Source organism: Ostrinia nubilalis, chromosome 4 (assembly GCF_963855985.1).
Source record: "Ostrinia nubilalis chromosome 4, ilOstNubi1.1, whole genome shotgun sequence".
NCBI lineage: Eukaryota > Metazoa > Arthropoda > Insecta > Lepidoptera > Crambidae > Ostrinia > Ostrinia nubilalis.
In genome coordinates this window covers 6,208,344-6,232,620 of record NC_087091.1, presented here as the reverse complement: position 1 = coordinate 6,232,620, position 24,277 = coordinate 6,208,344, and the positions used below count along the sequence as shown (strand labels likewise).

At 35.5% G+C, this 24,277-nt stretch overlaps 1 protein-coding gene across 5 annotated transcripts in view; it reads right to left on the bottom strand.

Moving 5' to 3' along the window:
- Nucleotides 1-24,277, bottom strand: part of LOC135088582 (polypyrimidine tract-binding protein 1) — a 561,827-nt gene that overhangs the window by 178,322 nt on the left and 359,228 nt on the right. For 2 of the 5 annotated variants that reach the window (XM_063983456.1, XM_063983458.1), the window contains exon 1: nt 20,951-21,383. The exons of 2 other annotated variants lie outside the window; for them this stretch is intronic. In XM_063983456.1, the coding sequence (XP_063839526.1) occupies nt 20,951-20,953 (3 nt within the window). In that variant the 5' untranslated portion in view covers nt 20,954-21,383. Of the gene's footprint in view, nt 1-2,974; nt 3,027-20,950; nt 21,384-24,277 lie in introns of those variants that run through there. One more of the 5 variants, XM_063983459.1, reaches the window with a different exon arrangement.

The following is a 24,277-nucleotide window of genomic DNA, read 5'->3' as shown; positions in this document are numbered from 1 at the left end:
CACCTGATTATACCTGCAATGGCTACTTACCTAATTGTTTCGGGTATGATGTATTTGTTTGAGTTATGAAGCGTGGATTTTGCGTCTCTTGCAAGCGCTTTCAAATTTCGAACTCCGTGATTTTGTTTTGTTTTTGTTTTCTTCTTCTAATTTTCCGAAGTTACGTTATTCATTTGTTTTCTCTTAAAATGTGTAATCTTGCTAGATTTTACATTTATTAGCCGATTTTTAAGTAATTTATTTTATTAACAAATAATTAATAACGATGAGAATGTTGATCAAAAACTATCAATTTAGATTCAAGAAAGACATGCTTGTATGTATTTTATTAGCCCTTCTTAATTATAATCATGTAGGTATAAAAGACTCAAATTCAAACAAAAAACCATAATGTGCGTTCAATTTTCTAAAATGATTTTTTAACATTAACTTACTGAATTTTGGGGAACACAACTTTTCACTCTGTTACACCTGAGGACTGTAGCATTATGATGTCCACGCCATTGAAATTACGACTTTAACTCATGGAACCAAAGTTTAATACAGGTTGAGGAGTGTGTAAGTGAAATAATCTATAATTCCCAAGTTATATCCGTTGGGAATAAATTCACAACTAAAGTGAAGTTGTGAGAGAATATTTTGCTATAGTTGTGTGTGTATTTATAGGTTGCGAAATTAGTAAGATCTAGGTCAACCTAATTACAAAGGTAATTCGATATTTCAAGTGAAGCTATGTAACTATGTTACAGGAATGTTAATTCAGACAAAGTTTCTAAGTAAATGTGATTTTTAATTAATTTATGAGAAAACAAAGTTCTTTACACTTATTCTTATGGTATTATAAGTCAAGTCCTTACCCGATCTCAGATTTATTTACAATTTATGATATAGCTTCATTGGATTGTAAGCTAAATGTGTCCTCCGAATTCCGAAACAAATTAGGCTTAACATGATTCTTCTTCAAATTAGCTGGGCTCTGTTGGTAAATTTTGCGAAGTCGTTTCTAAGAAATAGGGGAGAGTTCGGTATATTGTACCGCCGGGTAAATTGTACCACCCTCATATTTCGTAAAGTGTTTATTGAATGTCTGTAATTGCAACACTCAGCGATACACAACTAAAATCAATTAATGTCGGCCATGTGGTTTTTGCCGTGACAACAAACACGTGTGTTTTATTTTGAAAAGTATTTTTTCATTGTTTTCAAGTAACTTTTGACAATACATGTTTATATTGTAATTTTGTTAAATTTAATCACAGGGTGTTTCTAAGATATTATTTAGAAGCGTAAATTAGTGTGGATTACAATTATTTGAAACATTTTTCGGTATTTATAAGCTATATTTTTTACCGATTTTTTAAAAGCACTATCACCTAGTCGGCTAAATTGTACCACATCAAGTTGTATGGAACTTTACCAAAGGATTTTGAATTTTTTTTTAGTAAAAGTTATTTTGAAGTTATAATAGCGTGGTTATGTTTGAATAACAATAAATGAAAGCAAAAGACTGGCAAAGTAGATCAGGTACAAGTGTGCGTTATGATAATTGGAATTACAAAACTTGTACTCAAAATCGTGATAACGTGCAAAACAATATCGATTGTCTATGTTATTAACTACTGTTCCTCTTCGTTTCCTAATTTGTTAAGAATGTATCGTATAATATTTTGCCATAGTTTTTTTAAAGGCTTGAAATTTATTGAAATCCAATTTAGTAACCCTGTGGTACAAATTATCGAACCGGTTGGCTAAATTGGACCGAAGCTCTGAACTCTTACTTTGTTCATTTGTGCTAAATATACAACAATCATGTTAATTAATACTTATGAAATAGTAAGTTGAATAATGTATCTTTTATTATATACCATGGACATTAGCAAAAACAAAAGAAAACTATGTGTAAAATGGGATTGAAAAAAACTGGTCCAAATTAGCGGACTCTCCCTTACATACCTACATAATACTATTTCCTATCACTTTTTCACTACACACGTTCCCGCGTCAAAACGCGGTAAAAATTTAAATGAAATCGTTTTCTCTCAGGTTACTACCTATCTACCTGCGACCTGAGGGTTTCTAAAAGCCTTCTGTTTGTTCAACCTCATTCGAGCTCTCGTATAGTATAGTATAGTCACACCGAATCGTGACACTATTCAAATGCACGTAGGATTGACGACAAATACTGTTTTCGGGAGTAAATGGAGCTTAGCATCTTATGTTTTGTCCTAGAGAGATAGGGTAGTCAAAGTGACTCGGTCTTTGTCAGAATAATTTTGGATTTTATGTACCTACTTTTTATCACAAACATACAATAGATAGGATAATGAGACCTAGATTAGCAAATGCTTATTAAATTTAAATATATCTGGTAGGGCCCAAAAGATAAGGAGACATGTAAAGTGCCCCATAAGGGCTACCTTTTCTTTTTTTATTATTTTCTATTGACGTTCATAAGTGCCACTTGTGGTCTAAACTGAATAAATATTTTTGATTTTGATTTTGATATTAATAAAATTAATCCAGAAAAGTTTTAAAATCAATGTAATACTATTCTAGGAATACATAGAAAACTGTACAAAACTTTCACACGTGCTTTCGCATTTTGTTTTATGGGACAGGAGAAAATCGAGTAGACAGATCACCTGACGTACTGTTTTGGAAGAAAAGGTAAATGAGCTTGTTCTATAAAAAGGCTGCTTATTAATGCTCGACAACCCTATTATTATAGTGACACTAGATGTACTCGTAGCAGTGCAAAATTAATGAACCGCGCTACTTTATCTTAACTAGCGAAGAAATCGTTATTTTGAGACGTTGAAAAATAGAAGTTTGCTTTAAGTTTTTGACGGCTCCGAACTTCTTCTAGGTGTTATGAAGCCATTCATTAAGAACTCGGAGTTGGAGGTATTCAAACAAACTATCAGAACAAGCACGTTTGTAACATAAAGCAAATAAAAATAAATCTGCTACTTACGCAGTTAAATGAATCAAATCTATGTGAACTTTCTCTAACAACATCCACGTACCTGGAACAAGAAAATTACAGAAATTTAGTATTACAGAAAAAGACAAAAAAATTCGTTAAAAATCAGATTTTTGGAAAACAAGGCAATAAAAGTGTCATGCCCGTTTTCACCATCAATCCCTAATATTTTTAAGTGGCCCCTAAACAAAATTCCTGTTATGTGTTACCATAGGAACAGAGCTAGGCTTAAAACACGGTCTAAGTCAAGTCAAGCTACTGAGCACGATTTCGCGTTTTAACCGCTGCAGCGCTGCAAGCCACTTAGCGTACAGCGACGCACTATCGCCGAGATCTCAAGCTGTCTCAAACGAGCCCTATTCTACATTTTCTCAGGCTCCATTCCAAAACAAATGTACATCTGCTTACCAAGATATCGACTACATAATATTAGAGATGAAACGGATATCCGGTAACTATCCGGTAGGCCGGATATCCGGCCTAAATTTACTATCCGGCCGGATACCGGATAGTAGCTCACTATCCGGCCGGATACCGGATATTAAAAAACTACGACAATTTCCTATTATTAAAATGAAATACATTAATCTTTGAGGTAAATATCAATAAAATGGCTTACAATAATGACGGCTTTTATTTAAAGTACAAAAAGTTACAAAAAAACCATATTAAGGCCTTTAAAAACCAATTTATTTTTCTGGGCTATTCACTCTAATGACGAATACATAAATTAAATAGTAAATATCTGTTAATGTCGAAATATTGCCAAATGAAATAGGCGATTTTTTTTTCACTGGTGGTCTGATGACATGATGCAACTAATTAAATTTTCGCTATTCAATCACAAACTCACTATTGCAACCGAAATTGAATTGATCTGCCCCTTAGACAAGTGGTTAAATCTGATATTCTATTCGGACGGATTCGATTTTCGAAAAGTGTGACTAGTCTAGTCTACTAAAAGACCCACTGATCGCATTCAAAGCACCTGTACGGCGCTATACTCGTCACGACATGCAACGATGGGCCAACTATCCGGCCGCCGGATATCCGGCTATCCGGCCTAGCAGCTGGCCGGATATCCGGTATCCGGTATCCGGCCAAACCACTATCCGTTTCATCTCTACATAATATAGCTTTTTTGTGCTGTTGGGATAATTTAGGGGAGAGTGGGTAACAGCGGATCACGGGTCACAGCGGATTATTCGCTATAATTCTTACGTCTGATGCTTTACGCACACAAGCAAACGCGTGGCTACTGCTCGTCGATACCCCCCTCTCACGTGCCAGTCGCCGCCGCGCTCGCCTAACGGTATCACTTGCTGTCACACGCAGACCAGAAGGTAAGTACGAAAGTATTTTTTTTCGTAATTTAGAAATTTGTCGTATTTCCAATCCTTTTATAAATATAAATGATAGTTGTATGTTTTGAACTTGTTATTTGATAAATCCGTTGTGGGTAATGTAATTTTGGCTTGGGTATAAGTAGTTATTTTTTGAATATTTTTTTTGTGTCGTACCGGCCTATGGGTCACAGTGAATAATTTTCATTTGGGTCACAGCGGACTGTGAAAATATTTGTTTTTATAGTTTATTTTTTGTTAACGATTACTGAAAAAGTAATAATTTTTATTTTTAATAATTGATATATCAACAATTTTCCTATTAAAGTTTATATTAATGATTACTCGAGGAGTAAATATATTTATGTTTAATAGTTGAGTTACCATTTAACAAAATTCTTATTAAAATGTATGTTAATGATTACTGAAGAAGTAAATTATGTTTATTTGAATAGAGAAGAGAACTTTGTGGAAATGAAAGGAGAAGAACTGTTGTTTATTTAAACAAAATGTTGATTAGTTTAGGTCTCTTTATACCAGCATGATATGAAAGACTTGTTAATTTTCGATAAGACTGTGATAGAAGGCTGTCTTAGAATATAAATAAATAAATAATTATGAAGAAAATTGGTATTTTATTGAACTTTTTTTTAAAAGATCCAGTGTACCCCAAGCGATTCCCTGTTACCCATGAAAAGATCCAAAGTGACCCATCCACGGGTCACAGTGGATAATTTCCCATTTTTTTTAAAACTTCTTATAACTTGTAAATTTATGCCGTTTTTACCAATAATTGCTACTGGTTTTGTAGATTAGGGACATATCTTGTGGTTAACTATCATAGATGAATTATTTACGCATAAACTTGGGATTTGTGGAGCTTGAAAAAAAAAGTGATCCATTGTTACCCACTCTCCCCTACCTGAAACAAATTGACATAGAGGCGAAAATTACACAGGATAGTGCACGTATCAATTTGATCAGTGAATAATGTATCAGTTTACGTCAAACGTCCGCTGATTGAATTTGGAGCGTGTCGTAGCGCATTCGTAGCGATGCGTTTTGAAAAACAAACCGCCAAATTAGTATTGCGGTTACGGCTGATGCGTTGTAAAGAGCATTCGGATTTCGGATTTAATTAAAGTTATTCGGAAACTGAAACAACATTGAAATTCAGCGTTAGGTACGTTCGGAAACAAACCAATAGCCGCGCGGGTGAACCGCTAGCGTGGGTTAATCGCCACGCCACCAACTAGTGGGTAATCCTTTCGAGTGGTGTGCATATAACGACTGCATTCCGACCCGTGCCGTGCTGAACGCGTGTGGGTGGCCATGGGTTGGGATAAAACGGGATTTTCCTTGCAAATTTTGACAAGTTACATTTTTAAACAATTTTCACCAGATTGAAGTTTTAAACTTTTTGCTAATTTATGTGGTACAATATGTGTAGGTACTTTATTTATGAGAAGAAATGGTTGACCTTCCAGTGAATCAAAAAGTTCTCTTGTTTAATCCTTAGAGCATTTTATTTCCAATAAAAGTCTCAAAACAGAACATCTTGTAGTTCACACGCTAGAAGTAGAAAGACAAAATCAAACAATAATATGGTGATAATATTATTATTTTGTGTTTATTACCTAACTAAATTATTTAAATGGATCGTGTTGAAGTAAATTTTAATACCAACATAACCTATCCTACCTACTCTAGCCACAATACGTGAGTAGAACGTGTAGATTAAGCAATTATTTGAAATATTACTGTTATTATGTTGATCGGAATCATGAGTGCGATAGAGAAATTATTCGCTCTACATTATTACCTTCCCACACAATGTTTTAGTGATAATGCTCAATAATGCCATTTATTTCATGACAGGCACTACACATGTCCCAAATAATCACTTGGCTCTATTACCACTTCAGACGATAGACTGTTGAAGGCATAGAATGTCGTGTTAAGATTGCTAGAGTATGTCCACCTTAGTTTTATACAGCTTACTTAATTTTCGAAACAATCATGTTCATTTCTCAATAGGTACACATGAATAATGCCAGAAATGGTCCAAATACTATCGACATTTTTTACCGTTTGATTTGGACACTTGCACACTTAAATTGGCGCTTAAATTAAACGCTAAATTCAAGTTAACTCAGATTTGATACTGTGCTTTCATCATCATCATAGGTTTAATCAGTACTTCGGTCAATTTGTCTTATATCTACCTTGAATCATGGCGAACCTACTTGCATAGAGAGAAATTGCGGCACTCGGGCGGCTCAAAGCGATGACGGGCTCGTATCATTGCATGACGTACGTATAGTGCAGTCGCCCGCCGAGGACGCAGACATGCGTGATGGTATTGTACCGGTGGGTGGACGGAACTTGCGCGACCTTTCGTAAACGTTGCTTTTGGATTTGCTGGATTACCGCTGCTGTTTTGTTTTTGTATTTGTAAAGATATAGATAAAGAGAAAGAAAAGGAGAGAGAGAGAGAAGCGCAGATTTTTTTTGGGCTTGGCTTGCTTATTGGTTTGATACTTATGTGTGTGGCATTAGCAATATCTCTTCAAGTACCCACGAATCGAGATCCAATTGAAATAAATTGTTACTGCTGCCTCATGCGACTACTTAGTGACGTGATAATTATAACAATCAACACTTTCACTTATCGGTACAAATACTTCTGGATGTTCAAAAGGTGGAGTAAAAGTACAGGTTATTATTTGCATAGATAAGTATTTTGCCAATTTCCAAGATATTATACAAAATATGCCCATCAGGTAATTTGATTCAACTGCTTTAAACTTTATTCCCCTACAACTTTATGTAGAGATCTATGCCAAAGTAATTTTTGGACTTGACTTGAGACAAGACTCTATAAGCCTGATAGATCTATCTTAACAGTGCCGAAAGCAGTAGAAATTCTCATAAAAATCGGACATGAAGAAGTTGACAAGACAGTTTTCACTATAAAGAAAAGGACTAGAAAATTATGCATGGTACCTAATTTTTTTTTTTAATTTTACATCGTTAAATACAACAATCAGATCAAAAGTGACGTTGTTGTATCGTTTCACGTATCCAGCCAGCAATCATCTAAGAAAGAATAGGAAACGAGATGAACTGAATGGAGGGCTGCGCGCGCGCGTCCATTGCCCTCTCCCCACCCGCGCGAACGCGACTGACTGCATTCCGCTGCGCTTCCTGGCAGGGCAAGTGCAGCAATGCACTGCAAGTACCCCTCCCCCCCCCCCTCCCGATCCAACGGCCACTTCCCGCCTAGAGATGAACAAAGAATCATTGTTTCGACAATTTTTTAATACGCGATCTGAGGGCGTAGCGTGAGTTTTCGTCAAACGCATTCGATGTCGACTGCGTAAAAAAGTGATATTGCGGAAACTTTCAAGAACTAAAATCTTCATATATTTTTGACGCGCTCGCTAGTAATTACGTTTGATGTAAACTCACACTAAGCCCTCTGAACTGCTTTGGACAAACGCTTTGCGCGAGTCCATTGCTGACGAAACGATTCGATGCTGTACTTAGGTACTCGTAATTTTGAGATTATTCTTGCGGCGATATATAAATTTAAGTTCCTAAACGATAATTAGACAAGTGCAGCAATGCACTGCAAGTACCCCCCTCCCCCCTCCCGACCCAACGGCCACTTCCCCGCCTAGAGATGAACAAAGAATCATTGTTTCGACAATTTTTTAATACGCGATTGAACTGCTTTGGAAAAACGCTTTGCGCGAATCCATTGCTAGTGATTCGATGCTGTAGGTACTTAGGTAGGTACTCGTAATTTTGAGATTATTCTTGTAGCGATATATCAATATAAGTTCTTAGACGATAAGTAGGCAAATGCATGTAATAAATAATAAAGTATTCTGATATTCTACAATTTTATTAGTAAACGTTTCGATGTAGTTTGCTTGAAAGACCTTAAGTTTGAGATTATTCTTTCAGCGATATTATATCAATGATCATTCTTATAAGTAATTATTCAAATACATATTACTCATAGATCAAAATTAAAATTACCCTATCTGATACATGTCTCAAACTAAGATATTTTATTCATGGTATTCAAGCAACTGCACTCAGGAGGATTTGATGAGTGCTACTGACAACGCCACTCTTGTGGCGGAGTTTTGGGCTGACACTGTGTAGGTTTGTTGTCGACACGAAAAGAAGAAGAAGATGGTATTCAGTAGGTAAGTAAAAAGCCTCGTTAAATAATCATATAGTACATTAATAATCCTTATCTTATAGGCTAGTGCAAATAAAGACGGCTAACTTTAGCATCAACTTTGCATTGAAGATCGCGACTACCAGAGAGGCTGCTATGTCAGTAAGCGAGTCAAGACATCGGCCACTATAATTTACTCGTAGTAACGACTAAGTGAAACAATCACACATACAGAATGGTTATTTCTAAAGCATTTATAATTATTTAACATTTACTTAGCTATTAGGGTATTAAAATAAAACTTCACAACAAAAGTAATAAAATAGAAAAGATCTGAATAAAAATAACAGCCAATGCCGTTTGATTTGTAGTGGCTTGTGACCCTTAGCCCCTTTTAAATGATCATAAAAATCTGAAATTATGAGCCAAAATAAGGCGCCCCACCCGCTAGAGCCCTCTGTAACCTAATGCATTAACTTTATTGGGTTGTTCTTACCTTTTAAAGCCGTCTAATAACAGACAAGCTTGAATCGTTATTCCGGATTAAAAATGTACTGTGTGACTGAACTCTATACGAAACTAAGAGGAACCAGCGAAGTTAAATAAAACATTGCGAAATACCCACGGCAAATATGAATGCCCGAGTGCATTCCTAACGACGAGTTTTTCATTTGACCAGGTAAAAGCACACTTTTATTAATCGGAACGTCCGAATGGATACGGATAGGAATAAGTCAAAGCTTGAAAGCTCGTGTAAAAGCACGAAAACACGAGCAGATAGCTCTCACCGCAATTAAAAGGCTGAACTTTGTGTCAAATAAAAATCCGAAATCCGACACTAATAAAGGTAGATTCCGATCGAGTCGGAGCACGAGATATAACGGCAGATGGAAAGCCGAGCAAAAAGTAGCAGTTTGTAATAGTCCGTTGCTGAAAGCGTTTTCCATGAGGCTTTTAAACGCTTATCTTGGAATGATAGCAATGGCCGGACGCTGAAAGGCTGTGACGACAATTTCCCTACATTAGGACAAGCCCCGTTTTGCCATCGGCGACAGAGATTTTTCAACGCCGTTTCAGTATTCAGCCGCTTCAGTGTGGTTACCGTAAGTTTACGTTAGATGTGCTCGCTAGCGACTGCGTAAAAATATGACATATTGTGCAACGCCCCTGGTGGCTACTTTCAAGAAATAAAATCTTCATAGGTTTTTTTGACGTATTCGCTAGCGAGCACACTTAACGTAAACTCATGGTAAGCACACTGGATGCGAGTATTCACTTCACATTTCTTTTCACAACAAATCTTCATGTGCTATCTGTTTTCATTTGCCGGCATCGATTCAGTGCAGCCAACTATGAAGTCGAAACAGATTCAGTTACACCGGTATGTTTCAAAATGGTACCATTTCAGTCGAGCGGGTATTAAATTCTTTGTAAGAGGGTCAGCCGTTGTAAAATTTCAGCTCTTTCGCGTGGAAACAATGCGCTGGTATTATTTTAACTATTCGCCGCTAATAGAGTTCGCATTCAGGTATTTAATCAACCGGCTGTGTTATTATTTTAACGAATAGATACCTACTTAGATTTGATTTATTTATTTTGTTTTGATATTTTGATAACATATTTTAGTATTTGTTTTTAATAGAAATATGTATTTATTTTGTTTACTGATGTAAAACGTACATTGATATGAATGTGATTTTGTTCTATGAATAACATATTTTATTGTTTACCTATGTGACACATATTTTATTACCAAAATCACTGAATTATCACAGAAGCTCTTCGTTCAGTCACAAATAAGTTCAAATCTAAAGAATTATTCTTCCTATCTTAAGCGTTAGAACAAACTAACCAAGATTACTCTTACAAACTTTATTTTTAATTTAATTTTTATAGTTAGTAAACGAATCGCGAAGAATGTCTTAACTAAAGACGTTAGTTATACGTGTATCAGGTAACTCCGCATATTTACTACTATTCGTGCGGCGGAAAGTTTTAATTGAACAAGTATTCTTTTAACGACTTCAAAACTTGCAGTTTGCAATTTTGTTCGTTGCGTCGATATCTTTGGGTGCGGATTATTCAGCTCTCGATGGATACAATTTGTTCAAACTAGTTTCCTTTTATTTTGTCGGTAATTTCTAGAGGAGGTAAGCTTTTTTCATGTTTTTTCTTCATTCAGATTTAATATAATTCTTTGGCTATGCTGTATTAATTCTCTCCATAAAGCCATTATTAACTACCTTCATAACTATTTAGATGTAAATGGTGTTAAAAATTGGTGGTGAATTTTACAGGCACGGTATGTTTGTTATTACTTTTTTTCCTATTTTGTCAATAGGTGATGCACCGTGTCGAGGTAATATGAAACAACACCCTTGCTGCGTGTTCTATGTTTGTCATAATTTATAAAATTATTATCGAAGGAATAATAAGCAACAACCCTAGGTCAAATTAACCCTAAACTTCAAACTTGACATTAGCATATTATTATTGAGTTAATTCTCAAGTCTCACACACCGAATTCCATTCGCAAAAGTGTTTGAGCGAATTTGTTTCCGGCTATTTCTGGACAACATGAGCCATTGTTCCTTGAATTATGACCGCTGGAAGGTTAACAACAAAACTATCGCGGTAAAATGAAAGTAAAAATATTGAGCAAAACCGATTTATTATGTTTCGGGGGCGGCGCGCGCGAAATTGTTGTTTGAAAGGAGATGAGGAAAAAATTAAGAAAGGATTCTCAAATAAACCTAATCTTATTTTTGTCTTAACAAAAAAATAAAAAAATGGAATAAATTATCTCTAATTTTAGTCGTTTTAACTCCCGGTGCATACTTTTATGTAAAATAAATATTTTTGAACATTTTTTACAATAAATATTAGAAATGATGTCTAAAATTACAAAATATTGTAAGAAACAAGATATTAGACACTATTAAGTTCAGGTACTTTTTATGAGCTGTCAAACTTTGTTTCTCTATAGAGTTAGAATGGAAATACCCACAACGTCAATTTATTGTAGATACAACTAGCTGAATTTTATTGATATCGAAACAATAATACAAATACAATTGAGGTTAGTTAGGTAAAAATGAGCTAACATTTTCATGTAAAATTCAAACCTTCATTAATAGACGAAATTCTGAAGAATTTTTTGAAATGTATTTGTTACGGTCAATGTGATAAATGTGAAAATTATGAATAATTGCCGGTTATTATGAATAATTACCTCATGATTTGGTAAATGTGATTAATATGAGGTCATTTATGTGTGTATAAAACTAAATAGGCGGCTTCCATTCCAAACTCATTATGCCAAATTATATTAATATATGATATCAAAACGTTCATAAATGTTGGCTGTACAGGAGCACGTACACAAGATGTTGTTCTCTTTTATAATATTTGTTAGTACTAAGGTTGAATTATTAAATAATCACTGTTAAATGTTATTAATTTATCACTTTTACCGCGACTGTCGGTAATTATTCATAATAACCGGTTATTATTCATAATTTTCAATTTATCACATTAACCGTAACATATTATTTGACAATAACAGAAAAAGGAAAAGTTGAAGAAATAATAAAGACATTTTTTCACAAGATACTTAGATGGCTCTCTCGAGGACAAAATGGCCAAACACAATAGGTACAAAACCTCCCATTTTCCTTCCTTACTGCACCTCGATACTGTTCCCGCTAGTTTTTATGGAGGCGTCGAGCGTCGCACAAAGAATGCACTCGGAGCACACACGGTTGCTCCAAAACGATGAAGAAAAACCCAAACAGTTTCATAGCACTACCTACAAGCTTTCTACTAACTTCCTAAGCTTTCAGGTGTATTTATTTTAGTTTATGCACTACTGACTTGGTTACTTTTCGGATGCAAGATTTTAAAGTTTTTATTCCACTTTTCATAATTTATCAAAACGCTCTTATATTTTTTCTTATTACGCTCAACATGACTGTAATTGAGATTGAATTATGTGATTTGATTTATAAATTTAAATTCGATAGACAAGCTTTAATACAGTTTATTCTTCATCCAATTTATTTAAGCTTCACTGACTTGTGTTTGCGTTTCAATATCAAATAATCTCAAACGTAAGTGCAATTTAAAACAACACGGTATCACTAATACGATCCCAAAGCGCGAAATAATGTTACAAAATTCCGATACGTCATTGGTTTCATTTCGCAAAACCTAAGGTTGGAGGTCCAACATTTGTCATGTCATCGTGCTTCCAACATTGGCCAGAACGCAAACCGCCGGAGAAGTGTAAAAAGGCAATTGGAAAAGGCGAAATATTGCTATCGCACTAAGAGACGGCGATTGTTAAAAATCGACGATCGAAACTATTCGAATGGTAGTCGAATAAAAAATCGCACCGAGCACTGGAAATCACTTAGCTTTTTAAAACGATTATTCCGCTGAATCTGACAAAGAATTAGACGTGCGTTATTCTGTGGAGGAAAAAAAATATTCTTCTTTATTATTTTGCGTACAAGATGTCGGAATTAATTAAATACAATTTAAAGCTATACCTAGTTACTTATCTGTATTTAAACTTGTTTGCACACACTTACATGATCATTCAGTACCTGATGTTCTTATATTTTACCTATCTATGTAATTTCTTCCTTTACCTACCTGATTTTTTTGATGAATTTGTGTACTGATTAAATCGGTGTATCATTGAAATCGATCACTCATATCGCATCTCTAATCGCATATTCGCGATTCAAGTGCCAGTTCCGATCGTTACTACCAATACCACCGTTAATGCCCACCATTTAAATGTTTATTTTGCTTTTTCCTCAATATCGTAAGTGACTTTTCATTGCACGTTTACGATATCCGGGCGGTTACGGAGTTTCATATAAAATCACCTTTAGAAAACGGGTGCCGTTTCAAAACGAAATGGAAACTTTTTAAGTCGTGCGCGAAATATTTCGATTTAATCATTGAGGCTGGAGATATGTAGTAGGTTTATAAGGGATGTAAGATATTGTTAGTAAAACCGTGCTGCTTTTTCAAGGATAAGAATAATAACCGTACATTTAATAAAAGTAAATCGGTTGACAAGAACGCGGTATCTGAAAAGCTTGTAAAAGCCACTAGAGTTTTGTCATCATTTTCCTTGAAGACATAAAATTAAATAACACAATATAACACAATATCGTCAGCGAATTATAATGAAAGAAGCATCGCAAAGCCATGAAAGAATTTTTCACAAAACGAAAAAGGAAGGTTAAGTTAATAAGCTTATGGAGCAAGCTTCTTTTGCGTTGACCTGGGCCATTTTTTTTCATTACGTGCATCACAAAGAGGCAAGAGCCACTTTTCCTACTTTTTTCTTGACTAGTGGCGTGTTTATAAAGACATAATAACCGTCTTTTGTTGAATATTCACTGGGAAATTCTTTATTTAAACACCTTCGGATATAAAATAAATAAATATAGTTTCTACTGCCACAAACTTGAATTTCCTTGCCTACCCTAAAATAAGCAGATTAGCAGAGCTTGTAAATACTATGCCGATAACGATATCTCTATGAATGTGTTGTCTTAGCATAATGTTTTTCATTACTTGCATAAAAAAGCAAGCTCTACTTTTTAACCGACTTAAAAAAGAAGAGTTTCTCAATTTGTCTGTAGGTTTTTTATTTTTTGTACTCTATTAATGACAATAGCGTTCTAAAGACTTAATGTCCGTTTCTGTTATTGATTATTCACTGAAAATTCTTTATGATCACCTCCGGATGTGTACATTTATCGATAATCATTGTCACGTTATTTATAAAACAATGAGCATGTTTCAGTAATGAGTGTTAAAATTATCGAACAAAATCGCCCCGGTTCCAGCAAATAACATGTGATTCATTAAATTATGCTTACATAGTCGGCATAACGTTAACGTACTCGATAAATATGTATGCACATCACTACAATAACATGGACATGTATTTTTAGTGATTTGTATGATAATTAACTTTCCATGGAATTTTGGCAACTGATAGTTTTGTTTACGTTAGTTTTTAGATTGATTTCAACTTATCAATTTGTTTTCTGTTATTTATTTTAGAGTTTATTTAGCCGTGTGGTTCCGATAGAGTAGAGAAGGATCACCCACTCTTCTTGCAGATGTCGCAAGAGACGACTAAGGTAAGGTAGCGAAAGTTTTACCCAATTCAAATTCAGATAATTTTTTTAGTAGTATACTAAGGTATGTAGGTCCTTTTCAGGGCACTTCCATGGGCGACGGTAATCACTTACCATCAGGTGATCCGTTTGCTCGTTTGCCTCCTATCACATAAAAAAAAAAAAAAAAAAAAACTTTACACGACCAAATATCGCTTGTTCTATCACCATCCACCATCTAAGAACTCTTTTTATTTAGGTCTAGTCCTGCACAATTTGGAATTCCCGACTTCGTTCGCCATTTGAAACCGATACCCACATCCACCGACACAGCAAACGGAAAGCGCACAAAAACAAACACACAAATTATCACTATTAGGGCGACGGATTGAATACTGTCCGATATTAATATTTCCGACGAGGTCCCGGTTTTATTCAGCGAAATTGCAGTTAGAAAGATCCTATTAATGAACGTCCCGAGTCCTTTGTCCGGCTCTGGAGCATTTCCTGCACAATCGCCCTGACACCAAGTAATTAGGGAGAAAAATTCGTTACTTGCTCGTCTGGCACCGTATTTTACTATGCGGTGAGAAATGTTTAAAAAGTCGCCGTGTGAATGCGAAGTCTTATCGCCTGTCTTTGCGGATAGAAGCTTCATGATGACTTATTTTTGTCAAATTGTTTATTTGTTGTACCAGTAGGTAACGTTTAACATAAACTTTTTTAGAGTAGGTTCTGGGCATCACGGTCACAATTTTAGGATATTATGGCATTTCTTCTACAAAGCATGACCACAGTAAGCCTCTATTATGTTCCGTCTATGGGAAAAATATGGAGGTGACTGCACTTTTTACGGCGTTTACTACTTGGAAACACTTCTATGCATCACTTACGTAACTGCAGCGGCCGAAATGCGTGGGAGATTTGTTTAATATCACAATAGTCTGGTGTAGATAGTGGTCCAATAAAGGTATCTAAACGCCATGTTTTTCAGGTATTACATAAAAATTATGAAAGCATAATTTATTATGGTGCATCTCTCAAAAAACTACCTCCTAAGTTTGAACTTTATAGTTATGAAAATAAGAAGTAATGTTTTTCTTCAAAAATACACAGTGCTCCATGAAAAACAGTTTGTTTAGTCTGTAACATGTCAGAAAATGTATGTTATGGAAAATCATCTAGACATATAAAAAAATATAAGAAAAGAAACAGTTATTGTTCTTTAAAAGATGAGAAAGATTGAAAGTTAACCAAACCGCAAGCGACCAATATTTCTGAATTTGATATGGTTTTGTGTTTTTGTTTGGAATGTTTATTTTTATTACATCAAAACTTTAGTTTACATATTTGTATTTTCATGACAAGTAGCGTTTTCGGAATATTATTAACATTACATCGTCTTCTAAACATACACTTCGAAAAGTAGTTTGATTCATTAACAACTCTATAAAGTTAAAATAAAATTAGGTAGTGTTTTATTTTTTCAATAAAAAATGAAAAAACCTGACTGGATCAAAGCTCTTTTCAATCTGATACCCAAATCGCGCACTCAAATCGATAATCGGAACGCCGCGATTAATGCACTACAATCGAACACAATGAATCTATTACGCGGCATCGTCAATACAAAAACGATCGCGGAACCACAAATCTCATGATAATAATAACAAAAGATTCTACAAATAGTGTGGAGACTAGTTTTTTGGCGTCCACATTTGATTCTATGGCCGTTCCGGTTCGTAAGTCGGCACGATGACCTTATATTATTTATACTTGGGTCGAAACACAAGCGTTAGCGATAGACCAATTGAAACTACAATTTACAACCATACGAGGTAATTATACTCATAGATACAACATTCAAGTTGTTGCTCAATTGGGTTGATTGCTATTAAAGTATCGTTAGAATTTATCACTTTTCCAGGACATGTTACTGTTATTAAAATTCTATAAAGATTAATTCGATGATTGTATAACTTGCCGTGTTAAATCGATTTTGAATGCTCGAAAATGATAGACAACACTATCGCTCGAATCTTATCGAATAGATTGATGCCTAAAAATTTCTCAGGACTCTGTACAGTGACGCATCGGGGCCCCTTTGAGAGGCTCGGTTTTTTATTTGACCATAAACTGACCAGTGGTAATTTCGAGATAAGTTTTATAAAATTAATTTTACTGTTAGGGCTGTGTGCACACCTGCGCGTAATGGGCAGTGAACAGTTATAATGCGTGCCCTAAGCTTTATTTGGCTTTATTGTCTTTGAGAACTAGTTCTAGTTGCGCTGAAGGCCTTTGAGTAAATAGTTTTGACTTATTATGATCGATAAAAAGATTATAAACTGCCAAAGTTAAGTTTATTTTCAGTGAGAATAAATTTTATAATAATAGATACATTAACTTAAAATGACTTAAAAACTTAATAATTTAAAAATTACTAATTATAAAAACTATTTACAAAATTTAGAAGTTTGAGTTCTATACTTGAGATTCATGCTCAAAAGTACGATCACTAGTATAAACAAATGGTTCGCTTAACGTGAAGTACTTTAAAGTCTGTATAAAAGTTTGGATTATTTATTATTTTGACGGTAAAGTTCAAGTTTGATTAGAATATTCAATAATAGGTATCGGATCGGTTCTGTAGAACAATAATAAAATTAAAGTGCACGTTATTGTGGAATTAGGTCAGCATTAACCAAAGCATTTTTTCTGCTTTTCCTTGATTACAGCAAGGGTTAAGCGCTAAATCAGCAGCAACATTAACTACAGCATACCTTAATTAATTTGCTTTATTTATGAACATCGTCGCTTTGCCGTTTGTTAATAAACCACGTACTAATTGTTGCTGTTAAAATGTATACTAAACACTTATGAATGGGTAATTTCGTTCCGTTCATCAAAGCTTATTTAGACGTTGAAATAAAGCGAGGCTAACTAGTAACTAGTGTAGAGTTTAAACGAAAATGTTTGAAATGCGAGATTTAAAGTTTTGGAGTAGAGCCGTTTTAAAACTGTTTTATGGTAGTCTAACGAACGCGTAGGCACGCACGCGTACATAGAACAAAATATATTAATCTGTACCCATTTACAGAGGTTGAGTGTAGAGCAAAATAAGAGTAAACAGCATGTATAAAAATGAACGTATAATATTTAGTATCCCATAGGTTTTTAATTGGTCTTACTACCAGAATATACTTAATAACATTTCATATTAGTAGCTTATATTAATATTTATAACAAAAAACATCGATCGATTTCTGGATCGCCGGTAAAAACTGCGTATCAATTAACATTAATATATAAAATGCAGAAACAAGAAAAATGTTTCGTCAATATGATTTTGTAATTGCCTAGAAAGTCAGGTTTCACTTGTTTCTTTTAGTTTTCGTATAATTTCGTCGATAAATCACTTCCAGCTCGACTATTTATTATTTCACACTTGACCAAGCCGTATGCTGGCGCATAAAGAAAACGTCCAATCAACTCGTAGAAACGACGAGAAAATTCAAGTTAAATCGGTATCACGTGACAGAATCTTCGCTTTACATAATTGATTGTTGAATTGGAATTAGTACTTATTAGATGTATGAATGCAATTAGCCGAGCATATTTCTATCGCATACCGTCGCGCATGCGTGCCCGCGATCCGACTTTCATACGAAATCGGTGAAACTGATAATGGCGCGCGCGCACCACGCGATTCACGCCACCTATGATTTATTAACCGGCACAGTATTAAATAAAACTTTACAAGCAACAGCAAAATTATTACGAATAAAATATTTTAATTGCTGCTATGGGAACGTTTTATTACTTTTCCTTTTTGTACCTACATAAAATGACGGGATGATCTGAGAGCGGGAAATATGTTTTTTACGATTACCATCCACTTCGCGACCTATAAGAAGTTTAAGAGTGCTCGCCAAGTTTGAAAACGAAAACTTTTTTATAATCTACGTCCAAAGAAAAATTTACTAGGAATGTAAGGTAAGATTTAACCGTCGGTTCTAAAATAATAAATATTTGCGTTAATTGACTCGACCTGGTCTAGACGTCTGTATGGCATGTCCCGTTACTGAGAAGTTCCATGAAGAAATTCAACGCAGTGGTAGTGATTCTTCGGAAACACTCACAGCCCGTTATGTGGTCCCGACTATGAATATTCGCACGTGATGTAAATTCAAACGATTATTATATTCTTTAGGTCAGACGTCCAGTGCATCTGGGGCTTTTTACGACAGGAAAATATTCTAGTAAACATTTGAATGCGTGTTTAAAAAGTTAAGTCGGCTTTTGTTTTTGTAATAATGCAGATATTATACTTAGTACCTACGTTTTAATGACTTGTATGAAGTGAAAAAGATTTTAACTATTGATGTTTTGTCCAAAGTGTAAAATGAAGTATTTTCTTTTCTTATTTCTTTCATTTGAAGTGCATTAATAAATTTAACTGCTATAAATATTCTAGAGCGGAACTAAAATGAGTTTTCTTTGATTTAACTGAAGCATATTTTCTCTACATTTTCTGCTTCGTTGAATACTGATTTATTTATGAATAACAACTAAAAATAACATAAAAACTTTTCTTGAACGGTATGTTTAGACTGTGCATTGACTTCAATTCAAATTAGTGCCAATTTATTAACATGGCCGAGGGTCCCGTTAGAAACAATCACAGAGCAAAAATCATTATTGTCACTATAATCATGTTGAAGACAAACTTTAATTGAGTTATATCTATGCTGTTACTGATGTAACTTAAAATATACGATTTTAAATTTTTATAAGCGACTTTTACGACCATCTTTGACCTACATTTGATACAATTTTTGACGCACTTTTGACTTAATACTGAAGTTTACGTAATATTGATACGCTCATTTTTATTTAAATAGATGATACAAATTTCCATTTTTCTCTTAAATGTTTAAAAAGACTATAAAAATGTTTTACGCAGTAGAATTATTCGTTTTATGAGAAACTCGCTGGAATGCAAGCCTTAGCGCAAAGTATTCGGTGTGTTGACATTCTGGGTGGGACTGACATGTGAATTTTAATTTCATAATCAAAATTTACGTTAAAACAAAGACAGCGGATTTTATTAATTAATACGACACGATAAATTAATTCGAGCGAACCTGCATGAATTTTGATATGAGTAACACGGTTAACACCTTTATTTTACGACGTTTTACATAAAACAGAAGCTGCTTTTTACCTACTATTTTTCTAATAAGAATTTTTTAAAACATACACTGCGCATGAGAGAAATATTATAAATGGACAACACAATTATTGAAAACACATTAATCTTCCTTCAGTAACCTCAAGAGCAATCAAGTTGATGAACAGACAGTCATAAAGATATAAGAAAAGGGATTTCAGTACTCAGGCTGTTACGAGCAGGCCCAAGAACGAATCAGATTTGCGAGCAGTATTAAAATAACATAAACACACCTTTGACGGGTGGTTTTAATGAGAAAAGTTTAATGCGACTTCCATTTAAGACAACTTCTGTCATCAGAACGCTTTCATAGCGGGATGCGGCCGTACCGAAGGAAAGATAAGAATCTCCGGTATAAACAAAACTTGATTTACTTATCGCCTGTCGAATACTAACGTTCGATTTCCGACCAAACTTCTTTCGGGATTGCATTCTGAATTTCGTCCCAAGTTTACATTGACGAAGTTTGGCGCGAGTTAAACATTGTTTCGCTTTAGAATAACGGAATCTGATCAGCTGAAAATGCGCTTAAACGTTTCACTCGTGGAGTTCGTCAAAAAGTTTCCACGATTTCTAGTCGAGAGCACGAGTATCCAACGTATAAACTAAAGTGATAAATTCTCAAACTAGTACAACTATTCCGTAGTCGGTGTGTGAACATTTACTCGGGATGATTTAGCTTGTGTTGTTGTTAAACCAGCTATTTTACCGACAAAAAATCTCTTTTGTTGAATATTAATCGCACAAATTACTACTCAACTTTAGCAAAAACTTTTTTAACCCAATTTTAACGTAAATGTAGAGCATTCTTGAAATACTCTCCCGAGATCAGTGTGTTAGTTCACGCAAAGTTAAATTTACGTTAATATTCTCAACTTATGCAAGTAAATCTTACTTGAAACTTCTGTATAGTTACGATCAAAGTTTAGGATGTGATTCGGCTCTCGATAGCGTTTCATTAGCAAATGTTGCCTAATAAATAAATGTTTATTTATGTGGGTCCCTCGTGTTGTTGTGGGTCGGCCGGCGGTATATTGAAAAAATTGGACTTACCATGTTAGAGAGCAGCAGTCTCTGTTTACCGACTTGAGGGTCTAGGGCTTGGAGTGGGAGAGCGAGGGGCAACGGGAGAGGCAGCGGCAACGGGAGCGGATGAGGATGCGGGGCCGGCTGCAGGTACAGCGGCGGGCAGCAAGCGCAGGGCGTCACGTAGGACACGCACCCTAGCTGCGGCGGGAACAGCGTGCCGGCGGCCTCCTCGAGGCCTAGCACTCGTCTTTCACGACCGCATCAGCGGCCGACCAGCGTCACGGCACGCGCCGTCTCGTCCGAAGCGCGGGAACACGGGATCGCGCGCTCGAAGTGCGTGAAAGTTTCGAAAGTGCGGGAGAGAGCGGGAAACTGAGTATCGGGAGAAGCGAGAGACGACGCGCAGGGCTCGCGTGAGAAAGTGGCGGCGTGCGCGTAGCACAAGTCGCCAGGCCGGCGTGTGGCGGTGGACTGAGCGTTGGGCAGGTGCGCGACGCGCGGCGGGCGCTGGGGGCGGGTCCACCTGACGCACCTGGGCGCCTGCGCTAGCTCAGCCTCCGACCGCCGACCGCTGAGCCGCCGACCGCGCGAGATACTTTTCGAACGTACGATGCGAGCTCATTGTTGCAATTTTTAATGATAATAACGCGTTAGATCAATTTTGCATAACGCTACGTAATAGGATATAACCAATTGCGTCACAATAACAACTTTTCAGGGAGTTTTCTTTAGTTTCACAAAGTTTTCTTTTACTTTTCAAAATTTTTTTTTAATACAAAAACGCGTTTTGTGGATTCTAAAATGTTATTTACATTTACTAAACTTCCAACGGCTTGTTTTTAAAATCAGCATAATTATTGACGGATAACCGACATCACTCGCGTATAACGAGGCATTATCTCGAGGAAATCTCCCCGAACTGAGAAATCGCATTGATCTCGAAGGTTCGTCGTTAGAGCAGGGAGGCACTCTAAGCTCATTGTATACGCTCAGCAGGATTACGCACCTTTTAGCGTCGTTCACTATTTACTTTTGACGATCCTTTCGCAACGACACAGATTACTACTATCTCGTTAGTGGGACAGTAAGTAGGTATTATGAATGGTTAAAGTAAACCTGGTGGCTGGAAAAAGCCGTGTCCATTTGGGTAATCTCTAAAAAGGCAGGTAATGAGATGGCAAACATTGGCTTGGGGAATGTGTCGTAGCTAGACTACAAAGGACGTGCTCATTAAAAGGAAGCGAACGGATTGGCCTGATTCAAGAAAAGCTAAACAAAACCGGCGAAGGACGATTGGGCAATTAGCAAGGGGTGGCTACCGAAGATTTGCAATCTTAAAAATAAACATTGAAATATGATCGATTGTCTTTTGTCAATTCAAAAACATTTCAGTAAACAATGCATTTAGGTATACAAACAAAATATAGAGAGGGCAACAGCTGAAACTCCTTTATAAATATTGTAATCCAAAGTAAAGTTACCTTTCAGGGAAGTGTAAAAATAATTACATCCTTAATAAAAGCTAACAACTTGTCGCGTTCCTAAAACAAAAACTCGTTAACTGAAAAAGTTTCACGCCTTAAAAGGTTTTAGATTGAAATACCGAAACAGGAATAGTACCCCAATAATTTATCACAATTTACCTTTTAGATGTTAAAAACTTTACCGATACTTATGATAGTCCAAAATGTCAAGTAGTTTTTGGGCTGTCGACGAACTTGGAGTATAGAGTCTTTTACAATTACAAATTAATTAAAACAATATCTATTATGGCTGTTGGGGCTGAAAAGTTCTCAAGTGGCGACTACAGGCCCCAAGACTTAGTGTGGGCAGGCCTCCCACTAGGTGGACCGACGATCTGGTGAAGGTCGTGGGAAGAACCTGGATGCGGGCAGCGCAGGACCGGTCATTATGGAAATCCTTGAGAGAGGCCTTTGTCCAGCAGTGTACGTCATTAAATTTTGGCTGAAACATACGAAATAGCGAATATGTGCAAAATCGCGAGCAAATATTACACGATTCCTTTTTATAGTAAAATAGCATCTACTAGTATTACAACTAAAGAAAATACCACGTGTATCTACTTATAGCTTTCGCACCATAGTTCGCGAAGGGCAAATAACCACAAAGGTGGTCTGCCGCCATCACAATATGTCTTAGCAACAGAAACGTCAATTAATTGGCAAGTTATTATCCTGATAGAGTTTTAGATAGTTATCTGATAGATAACACTATCTAACAAATAAAGGTTGCTGAAAAATACTGGTGAATGAATTTATATGTCAGATATCTCAATCCAAGACCTGTAAAACAAAAAGTTTAACCCACTTGCTAGCTTGCCTGCTTTTACTTGGGTAAGGTATCGCAATTATAGAAAAACTGAACGTAATCTTAATAAAGATTACTTCTGTGAAAACTTGTAGGAGTTTAATTTATTAACATGATTTTGGGTTACCGAAGTAGGTAATAATGTTATATTAATACTCATATTTTCAGGAATTCACACGATCCTACTTGCAACTTAATACATAATATGGGGTTATAGTATTCGTTTAGGATATTTTACATTTTATTATTATGATAGAGAAAATTAAGGAATGTTGGGGCTAGTACATAAAATATAAGAGACAATTTATTTATTAAACAAAATTAAATAAACCCCCATTAGTTGCAGCAGTGATCGACTGATGAGCAGTTACAAACAACAAATCTCTAACAAGCCAATCATTTTTGTAGTAATCAGCAATCGAATGAGAAAGTCGATTCATTTATAACTAACCGTTTGTTTTCACGTTTGGTCATTTTCGAAGAAAAATAACTACTTCAGTATTATTTTGATTCAAGGCAATAAACTAATAGCGTAGCGTACTAACTAACATGCCTCGTTAAGAAGTAGTATAATATTATCTGAAGATACTTTAACCCTTAAACAGGCATAGGGAAAATATTTTTATTGGTTTCTAGTAGTACAATTATTTGAAGATAAATTGAAAACGAATTTTATCTGCGCTAAAATTATGTTCTTTTCAAAATCGTGCCACTAGATATTAGTGTCAACTACCCATTAGTTGCAGCTTCATCGCTGCAACTAACATGCCTCTCTATATGAAGTGTGACTCAAGTTAATCTACAATCGTACTGTAATTCAATGAAAACAACACACAATCCTCACAACCGTTCACCACAAGAAACCCCGGAACATTGCCACTGTCTTTAATAGCTATTAATAATGAATTAATCCTTGTCATTAGTGTCGTAGTAATAACTACCGACACGTGCTCGGAGACAAATGAGCGTTCGCGGTCGCTTCGATGTAACCGGGATATGTCATCAATGGGAATGTAAATAATA